Raw genomic sequence first — 14,135 nt, 5'->3', positions numbered from 1 at the left:
ATTACCCAGCTTTAGGACTTCTGGGGTATATGATGCCAGAGTTCTCCCTGAAAGGAATGATTAAATATTCCTATTACTAATATTATTACAATATTATGGTTAAATATTCCTGTTACTACTAATATAAAATGTTGCCTCATAAATTTTCCCCCAAAGAAATGCTATAAACCTTTATGTGCAATAACTGATGAAAAGTTTGAAGACTTTCAAGATAGCAAATTCAGTCCAGAACAGCCTTGACGGTTCAAGGCATAGAATTAGAAATCTAGAAGGAATTTGGGGGATGCTAGCTTATCTAAGGCTGATTCTGTAAGGATGGTGTCAATTTCTGTAGAAGTAAACCACTTAAAGCCACAGATTGACTAAGTATGTTCCCAACTCTCCCCTCCCACAGGAAGGGAGGTACCTGGAAGGTTTAGCTGCCTCCAAATTATAGCAAATTGGGATGATGATCATCAAAGGCCCTGCATTTGGGATTATGGAGAGGAGAATATTTCTGGATCAGATGATTTAAGATTATCTGGGGGGTCTATGGCCATACCACCTGGACCACACCCAATCTTGGAAACTAAGTAGGTCAAACCTGGCTGATGCTTGGATGGAAGATTAACTCTGGCAGCTCATACACAGCCATTAACATCTAAGGTTTATGAATAAAATGCCCCCTTCTGATTTCCACCCAATTGTCCACTCTTCTGTTAGTCATCCATCTGGTAGTGTCCTTTCTCAGATCATTTAAATTCAATAAACATTTATAGAAAGTCTGCATAGTTAAGTAATAGGCCAGAAACGTATTTACGTAAACGTTACTAGATTGTCAGTTTCTAGATCCTAAACCCACCTAGGAATGATCCTGATAGTAATTGGTGGAGACAGTTCCTCTCCTCTAATAGAAGTTCTGAGAGAGTGAATCTTTCTACTGTATTCTTTCTAAACTTAGCTCCCAGTTAGATCCCAAGTTCCTTTCCAGAGATGAGAAGCATTCACTTCTTAAAACATCCTTCCCCCTCCCTTTCCCCAATATGATTCTATACTTCATTCTATACCGTTATCTGAGTAGAGTTATCAAAACAGCTCATAAAATCATTTGAGGATAAGCCCATATACATAGCATAGTCCCAGAAATCCCATACTATTTGGTAAGGTCAATAAAATCCATTAGCTTTATGAGGAGGAAGGGTATGAAGAAGAGGAAGAGGAAAAGAAGAATTTTCTTCCCTTGTTCAGTTTCTCACACGGAAACACCAAAATAGTGACTACTTGGCCTCCATTTTATCTGTTAATTTTTTTGGCCATATCTTGAATGACTCTCCAATGTAACGTCAATAGAGTAGTATGATAGTCACAAGGGAGGAGTTACTCTAAACCTTTGTTGAGACGCAAGTGCAGAAAGGCTTCAACAATTTAGATTTAGTGGTTGAGTGCCCACTGGAGTTAAGTCAATAGATCTGCTGACTGTGCCATATGGAGGAGGAGCTGACCAAGCTGCTGAGACAAGTTGAGATTTCAAAACAATGCAAGTGATTTGCTGAGGTCCAAGGCCCCTGAAGAGCAATTCACTGAATGACAATAGGAACTGCCTGGACACTTCCTCTGTAACACTGGACTAGGACACTAATCTCCTTTATTAGTGGGGCTCTGTGTAGTCGATCTACTTACTAGTTGACAGAGCCTGAGAAACTCTAGTCCATGAAAAAAGAGGAAGGGGGAGTTAATTAGAAAGAGCTGGCAATAGGACTCTGCTTTAAGAGTGGTCATAGCTTTCATGTTTCACCTTCCCATACTTAGCTAGCAACAGCTTTTTCGGCTCAGCAAAATCTCCTATGTATTTTTTCTAGAAGATAAAATCTCTGTCTTTTTAAAACATTATATTTTGGGGAGGAAGAAGATGCTACACAAAATCAGTATGGTTTATTCAAAGCGTGTGTGCATGCATCTTCTCACAAATATGCATGTTCATATTGCACATGTGTATATTGCACGTTGTGAAAACAAGAATGAACACTTTGTTTTTGCAGTACTGGGGATTAAACCCAGGGCTTTGCTCATGTTAGCAAGCGCCCTACCACTGCTACATCACCAGTTCAGTGTGAGATTTTTTTATACATCATACTTTTTTACACATTTTTATGGTTGGTGATTGAGCTAAAGGCTATAAAATGGCAAGGTTCTAATCAGCTCACTTTGTTTACAGGAACAATTTGTCTGAAGCCTTTGGATTTATATGATGAATTACCACTTTATATTAGTTATAACATAAAGCAACAGGAGGCTCTTGGCAGCCTGATTCCAAACAGAATTAATGGAGCAAGCACTGGTTCTTCCCCATTACACACTTCAAAGGCTTTAGTGGGGCCGTGTTTTGTAGTGAAAAACAATCAACATGTTCAGCTCTTTTTAAGCTCAGTAGCAGAGAACTTCACCTTGGTGCCTCTGCTGGAGTCATAGCAATCAAGACTTCATAGGTTTGACACCATCCAGTAAATAGAGCTGTAGGCTTAAGGCTCACAAAATTGATGCTTTTAAAAGCTCATTAGTCCAGCACAGTGGTGCACACCTGTAATCCCAGAGACTTGAGAAGTTGAGGCAGGATCCCAAGTTCAAGACCAGTCTCAGCAATTTAACAAGCCCCTGGCAACCCTGTCTCAAAATAAAAAATAAAGAGGGCTGGGGATGTGGCTCAGTGGTTAAGCGCCCATGGGTTCAATCTCCAGTACCGATAAATAACCAAACAACTCATTAAACAAGTAATGCTGGCAATATGACAGGTATACGAATACCGTGGTGGGGAAAGAAAGCAGGATACTGGTTTCATGGTTTATTTATTTTTGATTTGGGGGACTGAATCCAGCTACATCCCCCGCCCATTTTATTTTTTATCTTAAGGCATGACCTCGCTAAGTTGGTTAGGGCCTTACTAAGTTGCTGAAGCTGGCTCCTAACTTGTGATCCTCCTGCCTCAGTCTCAGCCTCACAAATCACTGGGATTAGTCATGTTATTATGCCTGGCTCATGGTTTACAATTGAAAAGTCCTGTTGAGTGATGGGACTTCTGCTTTCTTTGGGACAGCAAGTTGCTTTCGAGACATTGCACCTTACTGGTATAAGAATCAAGGAGTAGTTGGAGTTACCTGTGAAGGTGAGTGAGCTATTTAAAGTCCCAGCAGAAAGTATTGGTTCAGGAACTCCTTTTACTTTTTTTTTTAATATATTGTTTAGTTGTAGATGGACACAATACCTTTATTTATTTTTATGTAGTGTTGAGGATTGGATCCAGCGCATCACACATGCCAGGCGAGCACTCTACCACTGAGCCACAAACCCAGCCCCAAGAACTCCTTTTAACCACTAATATAGCATTCTATCAGCAATACAGATCTTTTAAAATGGTCCTAAAAAGCACCTATTGAAGGAATTCCTTAGGACTCCTCTATTAACTCTTATTCCATAAGTGGCAAGATATTAAGGGAATTCATGTTTAAAGGGCATATGGTGAACGCTGATCTGTATCTTTAAGGCTGAAGACTTGGGCCATGGTGGTTTAATCTGTCCTGTCAACCTGTTTAATCTATGACTGATAAAAGTTATCATGTAACTCAGTGTCTGCTAAATGAGCTATAAGAAACACCTTAGAAACACAAGGGAATTGCCCTGTGACCTGTAGGTCAAGACCAATTCTAGCTGAGGGCCGAGAAGGAAATGTTTGTTTCCACCTTAATTCTGATCCCATAAATAGATTTCCTTTTCATATGATCTTGTCTGTGAACTGATTACAGTGAACAAAAACCCAAAGTGCTGGGGCTGGCCATTGCCTCTGCAGCCTACTTGTAGGTAGGAGTGACTCTAGCTGGGGAGGTGGAAGTAGAGGCTTATTTGAAATGAGACTGACTGCATAATTTTGACATCAAAACCAGGAAAGTGCCAAGAGGGCATGCAATCATGCTACAGCAACAGGTGTAAACTGAGACCATGCTCAGCAAACCACCAGGTAGGTGATGCCCCTACTTTGAAAATGGTCATTATGGGTCAACGTTCCTAGGAAGTCACGCATACCTAGGATTATACAAGGCTAGAACAAGAGACACTTGTGCAAAGAAAACGGTCATTTCTAACAACTGCTGTAACAGGTCCCAGCTGCCTCCAAACGATAGCACACACCACCCTTTAAAACAATCGCTCTGCCCACCAGTCTCAATAGTACTTCATGTTTGAACTCCTGGTCGATGGACAGCTGTTTTTTGCCAGAGGTATATGCTCAGCACCACGGGAGTAAGAGGGAGCTCCTACCCAACTTAGTAAGGAATGCACTGAGTAGGAATAGGCCAGAGCAAGTGGAACTGCCAGAGACCAAGGACAAGGACATAGAGGCATCACCGTGGAGCCTGCTGGTTGAGTGCACACTGGGTCAGATCTAAGGACAAGCTTATGCCAGCCTTGGAAGATTTTGCCCAGGGTAGCAATGTGGTCAGTGTTTGCTGTTCAGATCAATCACTGGCAGCCGGGCAGAGGATGAATGTGGGAAGAGCAGGCAGAGTAAAACCAATTAATCGCACATTAAATACTTTGAACTGTTGTAAAATAAGCCAGGACTGTTGGAAACCATGTCATAACAGAGCTAGTCAAAACCAACTCTGGCCTGCAGGAAGGGGAGACATGGAGGTTGTACCCTGCCACAAAACTCTAGAGCTAGGAAATGTCAAAGTGGTGAGAGCCGACAGTCCAGGTGAGGACAACCCCCAGGATCCCAAGTACCCCAAGTTAGAGGCCCAGGGAAAAAAAGCTCATCAGCAATGTGACTCCAGAGTTTCAAAAATTCAAAGAGCTGACAGACCTCAGCTTCTTTTGCTCCAAAAACAAAACACTCCCCCCTTTTTTTGTTAGGAAATACAAGAATGAAATGGCCCAAGTTTTTGAAACAACCACAAAGAAACAAGTCATAAGAGATCTTATGTTAGGTTGATTTATAAGCGCTGCTCTGGGCAGTTACAGTTTGTTTACAACAAGGAGTTATCTAACTCTAACATACTGTACACGGCAATTAGAAGTTGTCATGGCAAGAGAAAACCACAGCTGGCCTGCTGTGGCCAGCACAAAAACCAGAGAACAGTAGGGGAAATGCAGGATGGAGGTGGGGTTTGTTTATTATAGAAGAAAAAAGGGTAACTCCTTAGGAATCTTAACAAAGAAGGGAATATTCTGCACTGGGAGAAAAGACACAAGGATACAACATTACAAGGATTTTTACTCCAGCCCTGTCCCAACTCCTCCAAGAGAAGAGTGGAAGGAGACAGCTGAAGCAGACAATTTTGAAAAATTAGACTTAGAAACCCTACAAATTTGATTAAAATCTAAAGCTCTGTTTTGCTTTTAAAAAATTTAATGTATCAAAAGGCCTGCTTTAGTGGCATGCTAGTTTCACCAGAAAATAATCCAATGCCTCTTGTCAGGAACATGCTCATGTGGGCCAGCCAACTCGCTCCCTGAAACCCATGGACAACTATGCGGGTCTTAAACCTTGCCCTGGGCTCAGGTGAACACCAGTCATGAGCATCCACCTGGCCACTGTCCAGGGTCCACCTCCAGAGGAAGTGTAGACAGAGCAGGGCAACCCTTAAGTGGCAATAAAGACCAAGAGCCCCTAGTCACCAACATTTCTGGTACCACACTCCCCACTCCTGCTCCAAAGGATCTCCTTTATTTCTAAACCAAAGTATTTACCTCAAATTTAGCACCCAGTGACCAGGATGGTTTCCTCCCTTAGAAAAACACATACCCATATACCCATAATTTTTTTGTTTTTATATTTAAATATAAAAATACTACTCTGCTTTGTGTTATAAATGAAGGTCCAAGCACTAAGAAGTTTTTCTTTTAAGACAGGGTCATCTATCAGTTTACTCGGCTTTGTGTCCATGGGAGGGCCTGCAGCCCCCAGCAAGGGGAACGCGGTAGCGGGAGACCTGGGCGTTTCCCTCGCTGAGCGCCACCCCTGCTTCTCTACAAAAAGTTGTTTATACCTTAAGAAAGGGAGCTTTCCACCACGAGGGGAAATTCTAACCTAACCTCCCCAGCCCCCCAAACATGCTGCATCCCACAGTCATGCCTGAGAAGGAGCCCGGCCCTGCTTCCCACCCTCCCCCTACGCATCAGAAAGCTCCAGTGATGGGAAAAAGGGGCTGGGGTGCAGGTTAGGAACTCAACACCTCTATCCTGGCCAAAGAAAGCAAGATTAACTGGGCTGAGGAATAAAAAAAGACCTTGATATCCACCCTTTGAGTTACAATCGGGACAAGCAGGACAACAGAGAGGGTGAAGAGCTGGACTGGGATTCAGAACTAGGAGGGGCTTGATTTGATGGCTGAGGTCTAGTCCACTTAGTTTTTGTACTGGAAGGGCTCATCACCGGTTTCATTGAGTAGACACGTGCGGATGAGGGCTTCTGTTACTGAATAGGGGTCGCAATTGGCAGAGGGGCGGCGGTCTTCAAAGTAACCCTTCCTCTCCTGGCCGACAGTCCGGGGAATGCGGATGCTGGCGCTACGGTTGGCCACACCAGCAGAAAAGTCGTTGATGTTGGAGGTTTCGTGGAACCCAGTCAGGCGCCGGGCATTGTCCAGGCCCCCCTTGGGATCATAGGCTCGGATGTGGTACTGGTGCCGCTTACTTAGTTTCTCGATGGCCTCCTCAATGTACCTAGAAGGAACAGAAGATGAGGGTCAACCTTGTCACCAGAAAATCCTCCCTTCAAGGGCCAGAGCAGGTGTGCATCCAAGACTAAAGTTCAAAGTACAGGGCTGGGCACAACCAACTCTGCATGAGGGCAGGGACCCCACCTTGTTACCTGTGTCCCCCAATGCTCAGGATGCCTGACACACAGCACCAAGGCATTATCTGCTGAAAGACTTTCTCCCACCCCTAAGTGTCAATCTCTGTGCCTGTATTGTTACTAAGTTAGTTCTTATTAAATACTTTTAAACACATGAATCTGTCAACTTTTCCCTATCACCACCTCTAACTCTATTCCTTGGGTATTATTTGGTACTTTTCAAATGAAAACAAAATGACAGAATTAGAAAGAATTAAGCCAACTGTCAAGAGCTAAAGCATCTATAGCCTGAAGTTCAGATTACCTGTCCCCAATACAAACACTTGGCAGATCATCTTACAAGAGACTTAAGAGATTGATATTCCTTTCCCAAGCCTTTTCCACATGAGAATAAACAGGGCCCAAGCAGCGGGTACTCACTTCAGACCATTCTCCTCCCTCATGGCCTTGGTACTAAAGTTGGTGTGGCAGCCGGCACCATTCCAGTTCCCAGGAATGGGCTTAGGGTCAAAGGTAGCTATCACTCCAAAGTCTTCACATACACGATGCAAGATGAAACGGGCCACCCAGAGATGATCTCCCATGTGGATTCCTTCACAAGGTCCTATCTGGAATTCCCACTAGAAAGAACGAGAAGGTTGGCCTTTAAAATAAAGCCAACTGTTCATCCAAACTCAAGCTCCTAAGCCTGCTTTCTTCCCACCTCTACTCCAACCCTGAAATTGTGGGTTAGTGACTGGTGCATCAGCAGCTCTTGGTAGCCCAAGTCCCCATTTGCCTACCTACACTGACATCTTCAGAGGGGAGGAAGCTGACAGACCAGAGCCATTTACCTGGGCAGGCATGACCTCAGCATTTGTCCCTGTAATCTTGACTCCAGCATACAAGCAGGCCCGGTAATGAGCCTCCACGATATCCCTGCCATAGGCTTTGTCTGCTCCCACACCACAGTAATATGGACCTGCAGGTTTCAAAACAACGTGGTTAAGAGCTGGGAAATCCAAAAAATCTCCAAGTCAGAAATCAGAAGGCCTTGACTATGGAATCTCCCAAGTGACCATCCCTGCCTTCACCTTCAGGTGGGCAATGAAAAAATAAGGGGGTCCCTCTTTGCCACTGACTCGATGGATCCAAACCCCTTCTCACTTTACACACTTACATCCATCTTTGGATTTGGGTAACGAGAAGGCTGTCTTTATTGTTATTTTCAATTAGTCTCAACTTTTTTTAAAGAGTTGTTCCCATCTCTGGAGAAAGGGGCTTTCCTGGACTAAGCAATCAGAGGAGGATTAGTTTGCCTTTTACCCGAAGGGACTTACCTTGGGGACCAGGAAAGCCATTGGAAGGCCAACCAAAGGGGTGACCATCTGTGCCCATGAGAGTGTATTCCTGCTCCATTCCAAACCAGGGGTGCTGGTTGCTCACCATGTCCATTATCCGTTTACAGGTGTGCCTTAAATTGGTCTCTAGAAAGAGTCAACATGCTATTAGGGACACTGCTGAACCTGGATGCTGAAATGAAAGCAGTCCTATGCTCTCCACAACTGAGATGTTCACTACATGCTGACTGACCTAGGGAAAACCTTTGTGTCCCATCACCAAGTCAGGAAAATGGGAAAAGCTGCATTTACACATGTGTAGGGGGATCCTCTGAAAGACTTTAGTTATAATTAAACTCAGTTACAACCAAGTCACATGGCAGTGGATTCAGAACAGACCAAGTGTTCACCTTATCGGCATGCTGGCCACCTCCCAAGTACCAAATGCCAGGCACTTCCACCCTCTATTCACAAGACAGCTGCTTCTAGTTGTCAAACTCATCCTTTAATTTCGCAGGCATGTAGAGCCAAAGCCAAAGCTGTAATTATTTTTTTGCATGACACTGGGATGGAACCCAGGGGCGTTGCATTGGGCTACATCTCCAGCCACCCCCCACTTTTTATAAAATTTCAAAACGGGGTCTCACTAAGTTGAGACCCTGGCCTTGAACTTGTGATCCTTCTGCCTCATTCTCCAAGTACCTAGGATGAGGCATGCACCACTGGGCAGCCAAGTCTAATTTTTATTGAGAATAGTTTGTCCTGTAGGAGGCTTACATTCCAGGTGAGATTAAGTGCTAAATTATATAGCATTGGCTGGTGCAAAAGAAAAACAAAAATGAGATGAGCTCAGCTGGAAACAATTTCCAAGCTAGAACAGAACTTCAAAACAAAAAATATTCATCTGAATAACAACCCTGATGCGGGCACTAGAAGTACTTTTTTATTTTACATTGAGACAGGGTCTCCCTAAATTGCAGAGGTTGGTCTCACACTTGTGATCCTCCTGCCTCAGCCTCCTGAGTTGCTGGGATTATAAGCGTGTGCCATGGAAGCTCAGAAATGTTATGTTAGGTAACCTGCCCATATTTTGCAGCAAACCACAGAGCCAGGAAACCCAAGGTTGCCTTGGCTTCAGAGTCCAGGCCCTATACCAACAATAATGCCTTTCAAAGGTAAAGGTCTAGTGCCACTAAGTCTCACTGGCAGTATAAAGAGACTTACTTCACAAAAGTGAGACTTCCTCTGGGTTAAAGAGCTGACTAGCTGACAACTGGGAACAGATATGTCTGCAAATAGGGACCTTAAGTTGCAGTTACAACATATGTCATTTGGGAACCAAGATGCTCATGATTTGTGAGAGGATAAACTAAGCTAGCTATCCAGTGAAATAGCAACCAATACTTGATATACAATTGTTTCAAAAGGATTTGTATTAAATCATTTAATCTTACCAACAACTTTCAGATGGATTTTACTATTCTCTCAATTTTAAAGTCAGCAAAATGGCAGTTCAGAAATCAAACAAGATTCTAAATCTAGAATCCAGCTACTTAACAGTTCTGAGATAGTCTAGTCTTCCTAATACTGATTTCAGAATGTCTCCCTTCACAGAATTAACGGACTGGGGTGGGGACATCCAAACCCATCCTACACTCACCTGCAGGCTTTCGGTTATACTTGAAAACTTCACAGAACACCAGCTTGTTGGGATCCTTGCGGAAGGGGTCTCGAAACATGGCAGAAGGTACAAGATACATGTCACTATTGGAGCCTTCAGACTGAAAAGTACTCGAGCCATCAAAATTCCACTCAGGCAACTCTGAGTCAAAAAGAGAAGGAAGAATTAAAAATGAATATGAGGCTTCTCAGGCAAGAATACAATCAGCCCCTCATTCACCTTTCCATTTCTAAAGATTTACTTTGTCATTCTCAGAAAATGAGGCACAAATGCATCCTTATGTGAAACAACATCTCTACTTAACACACCTGTACTCCAAGTAAGAATTTTAAGAATTACTTCCTTAAAAGAATTAACAGTCACAAAAGTCACAAAGGTTGACAGACATTTCCTACTTAAGTCTACTCTATACAAGCAGACAATGAGATACTGTTATCACAATCAGTGAATCAGTCATTTAAGAAACATGGGAAAGATTCTGCTTCTCTCATTAGGCCACCTGTGCTGCTTCCTACTCTCATCCCCACTTCCACCGACTGTTCTAGCTAGCGCTGTGTCCTTATTTTATTGATGAGGAAAACAGACTGATGCTCCCATAGGACTAGTCCACTTTCCCCACTGTTGTGGAGGTCAGTTTCTTCATCTCTCATATTGACTGAGTTCTCAGATGGCAGAGACCAGATTCTCATATCCCAGGGCCCGTCCAACACCTGCCACATAGCAAGTACACTTTTTACACTCTACATTACGGTCATTCGCTCATTCAATCAAAAGTGAACATAAGCAGAAATATAAGCTAATCAGGCAGGAGGTGACAGTTTTTCCCCTGCTCCCTTCCCAGAAGGGCAAGGGCTACAACTTGTTCTAGAATGAAAAGATGAAGGTCACAAATCTAATATAGTAGCTCCTGGAGGGACGTATAACCAAATCATTTAAAATTTCTAAAAGTGGCTCCAACTAAAAACAAATGGTCAGTGCCATTTATAAACCACTTGAGAGCACACACTTTGTATGGACAAACCCAGAGTATTAAACACAGACATCAGCAGTGTGCAAACTACTTGGCATATTTACATTAGAGCAGTGGTTTTCAAACTGGGTTCCTGGGGGTGTCTTAGAGTCAATTAAGTAGGATGGCCAAGTCAGTAAAGTCTCCAGACCCAACCCCCTCTACAAATTAAACCTTTTATCTTCAATATATTGATTTACACATTAGTCCATTTAAATAAAGAGTTCCATTGTTGCTATGCTTTTAGGCTAGCAGAAGCTTAACACTGATTGAAGTTTGAAAAGCCCTGTTTTAGGAAAGCTTTGCAAACAGAATGAAGAGGTCAAATCCAGTGACCTAGTGCTGGTCTAAGGGTGTCTGCTGCCCACCCCCACACTGCCCCCACCCTAGATGAGTACTCCATTCCTGTCCAGTCTCACCTTCTACACTCTTGGGCTCAGAGTCCAGGGTGCGGGTCTTACAGCGAAATCCTTCTCCAGTACCATCAATCCAGATATACATAGCTTGGACTTTCTCACCCTGTGGCAGGGACATATACACCTGCTTGATGCCTTTGTTCAAGTGGGAACTTGCTGAGGTGGTCATGGTGGAAGGTGTTCTGAAAAGAAAAAAGTAACTTTATTAACAACTTCTCCAAACAGATCCCCTGCAGGAATGACAAGGGGCACAACTGAATCAAGAGTGGTAGTGACGAGCCCATCCCTTTGGAACTCAACACAAATAAAGATACAATTATTTGCTCTGCCTTCAGAGGGTTCAAAATTCCATATTAAACAAAAATCTCCTAAGAGTAGGGTATAAAAATCTGATCAGCATCTTTTGAAGCAATTAAAGCAGATGCTTGGGGTTGGGGATGTAGCTCAGTGATACAGCACTTACATGGTATTTGAGAGACCCTGGGTTCAATCCCGAGTACAGGGAAACAAAAAAAAAGCAACAAATGCTTGCTAAAGACCAAGGCCTTGGTATTAACCGACATCTCTTGGCATCGTGGAGCTCAGAGGTTCAGTTTCAGATACTACAGATCCGAAGCTTCCATGCTAGAATCTATGCTAGTAATTCTAAAATTTCATGAGTCTACTGCAAAGTGTGGCTAAGGTAGGTGACTTTTTAAAATAGGTGACTAGGAGGAAACAAAAATGATAATACAAAAGTTCAGGGACAAAATGTTTACTATCTTCCAATACAAGTAAAATTCAGCAAGAGATTTGGCTACTGTGGTTTCTGTTCTGAGTCAGACTCAAAGGTGCATGCTGCATAATTTTTCATTGGTGTGAAGTAAAATTCTCACTTCAGAAGACAGGCCTCAGATTTAAATGTGAGAATGACAGTATTCTGGAGATTCTACTAGAGAATCTTTACAAGTAGAAAATTTCCATTTCTAATCAAAAAGATCTGGGATTTCAAAAAGCTCTGAGGCATGCTAAAGACTGCAAGCCATGGCCACAAAGCCTCCAAAAGAAGAGATCTCTGAAGCCACAAAACCAGCCTCCATGCAAGAGGAAATGTTCCCCCCTCCCTCTCCAGCCCAGGGTGGCTGGTAAGGGAACACACTGTTCTCCTCCAATGACTTGGGCAACTTTCTGTAGTACAGTGGCAAAGTTTCTATGGGCAACCGTCCATGTTTGCCCAGCTGAAAACTGCTTCTCCCTCCAACTGCCTCACCCTTCCCCTGGGGAAGGAGGACCTCGCCTGTCCAGTCCTATTACAGAACCAACATCATCTTTGCCTACAGAGTCTAGAAGACTGGTCGTCAAACCACACTTCCCATCCCTGCCTTGGAAGGCCAGAGGGACAACTTCTGAAAGCTACAATCCCGTCTCAGCTTTTCTCTCCAACCTGTTAATCCTCCAACATCGGACCACTGTCTCTAAGCCTGGGTTCCAGATCTCCTGTTCTTTGGTGAGATCGGCTGGAGCCTGGGTATCAACTGGTGCCGACACGATGCCAGGTTCACGATGCCAGGTTCACGTGGCAGAACTGGTTCTGAAGTTTAGGGCGGTGTCTGCAGAGGCCCCCTTCGCAGGGTCCTCCTCCCCGCCCCCTCACTCACCCCAGCCACAGAAGGTCTAACGGACTGATGGAGTTGCCCTCTCTAGCCCTCCTCTTTCTACAGCAGTGTTCGTGCTTCTCTTGCTTCTCTTCGCCCTGGGTTTCTCGCTGGTCCATGCACCGGGGCTTTTTGGGTGAGGGCGACACAGTGGGGGACTGAGACAAAGACACCGACCGGTGGTCCGACCGGGAGGTGCTGGAATAGGCAGGCTGGTGGTTTGAGGTCTTAACCTTGACCCATGGTTTCTCCCCGGAGTTGGAGTAGGCCACGAAGCCGAAGCAGTTGGAGGGGGACTCCGAGGCCTGTGACTCCGCGTCATCGTCATCTTCGTTCGTGGTCTTCTTTGCGTATTTGCGGCCGGCGGAGGATCTCCGCTTCCCGCCCCCGGGGGAGTTGGGATAAGCCACCTTGAGAGCAGCCCCTACCACTGCAAGGTCCTGAAAATCGGCGCCCCGCCCCTCCGGCCCGCGGTGACCTCAGGGCCTCGCCGAGCCGGCCATACCCCGCAGGGGCAGAGGCCGGGGTGGGTCTGGCAGGCGTCGGCGGGAGGGACGGTGCGCGGCTACAGCCTCGGCCCGGCCTGGTCTCTCTCTCCACTGCGGCGGCCGCCCGCCCCGCCGCGGCGCGGCCCCGGCCCTCCATTGTTCCGTCACACTACAAGGGCCCGGGACCCCGCCGCGGGAGCTGGCCGCGCGAACGACGCTCCCGGCCTCAAGCCGGCGTCTAACAGCCCGGCCCCACCACGGCGGCCCGGGCGCACCCGCGCCCACCCAGCGCAGCGCGTGCCCTCGCGAAGGGGACCCGGCGGCCACTCGGTCCGCACCGCACAAGCCGCCCGGGCGCCGGCCTCCGGGGGCGGCGCTTCGAAAGAAGGATCAAAACAACACCCTCCCCCACCGGCCCCGCTCGGCCCCCGGTCGAGGGCGCGCCCCACCGTCGCCAACCGGACGGGGCGGGCTCGGAGCCGCCGGCGGCCAAGCACGCGGGAAGCGGGAGCGTGTGAAGCCCGCGGCCGCGGCCGCAGCGCAGAGCTGGACACAGCAGGTGGGAGGCGGCGGACCGCGCGGCCAGCAAGGCCAGGGCGCCGCGGCCCGGGGGGCGCGCGTCACTCCGGCGCCCCGGGCCGGCCGCGTGCTTACCTGGGCGGCAAGCAGGTGGCAGGCGGGCCGTGAGAGCGAGGTGAGGAGAGGAGCTCGCGTGCCACTCAGTCGCTCCGCTCTTCTCCCATTCTCGGCTCTGTCGGGCCG

General features: G+C 46.0%; 1 protein-coding gene across 2 annotated transcripts; it reads right to left on the bottom strand.

Moving 5' to 3' along the window:
* Positions 1-4,944: 4,944 nt before the first annotated feature.
* GLUL (glutamate-ammonia ligase) lies at positions 4,945-14,135 on the bottom strand. 2 transcript variants are annotated; one of them, XM_079107844.1, is made up of 7 exons: positions 14,028-14,135; positions 11,255-11,433; positions 9,806-9,967; positions 8,146-8,292; positions 7,660-7,787; positions 7,247-7,446; positions 4,945-6,693 (listed from the first exon to the last, which is right to left on the bottom strand). In XM_079107844.1, the coding sequence occupies exons 2-7, from the start codon at positions 11,418-11,420 to the stop codon at positions 6,375-6,377; spliced, it is 1,122 nt and encodes a 373-aa protein (XP_078963970.1). In that variant the 5' UTR covers positions 11,421-11,433; positions 14,028-14,135; the 3' UTR covers positions 4,945-6,374. The 2 variants fall into 2 exon arrangements, with proteins under 2 accessions (XP_078963970.1, XP_078963971.1); XM_079107845.1 differs by lacking the exon at positions 14,028-14,135 and having other exon boundaries at positions 11,255-11,554.

The sequence above is a fragment of the Sciurus vulgaris genome (assembly GCF_902686455.1).
Source record: "Sciurus vulgaris genome assembly, chromosome: 12".
Classification (NCBI taxonomy): domain Eukaryota; kingdom Metazoa; phylum Chordata; class Mammalia; order Rodentia; family Sciuridae; genus Sciurus; species Sciurus vulgaris.
This window is presented reverse-complemented; position numbering and strand designations above follow the sequence as displayed.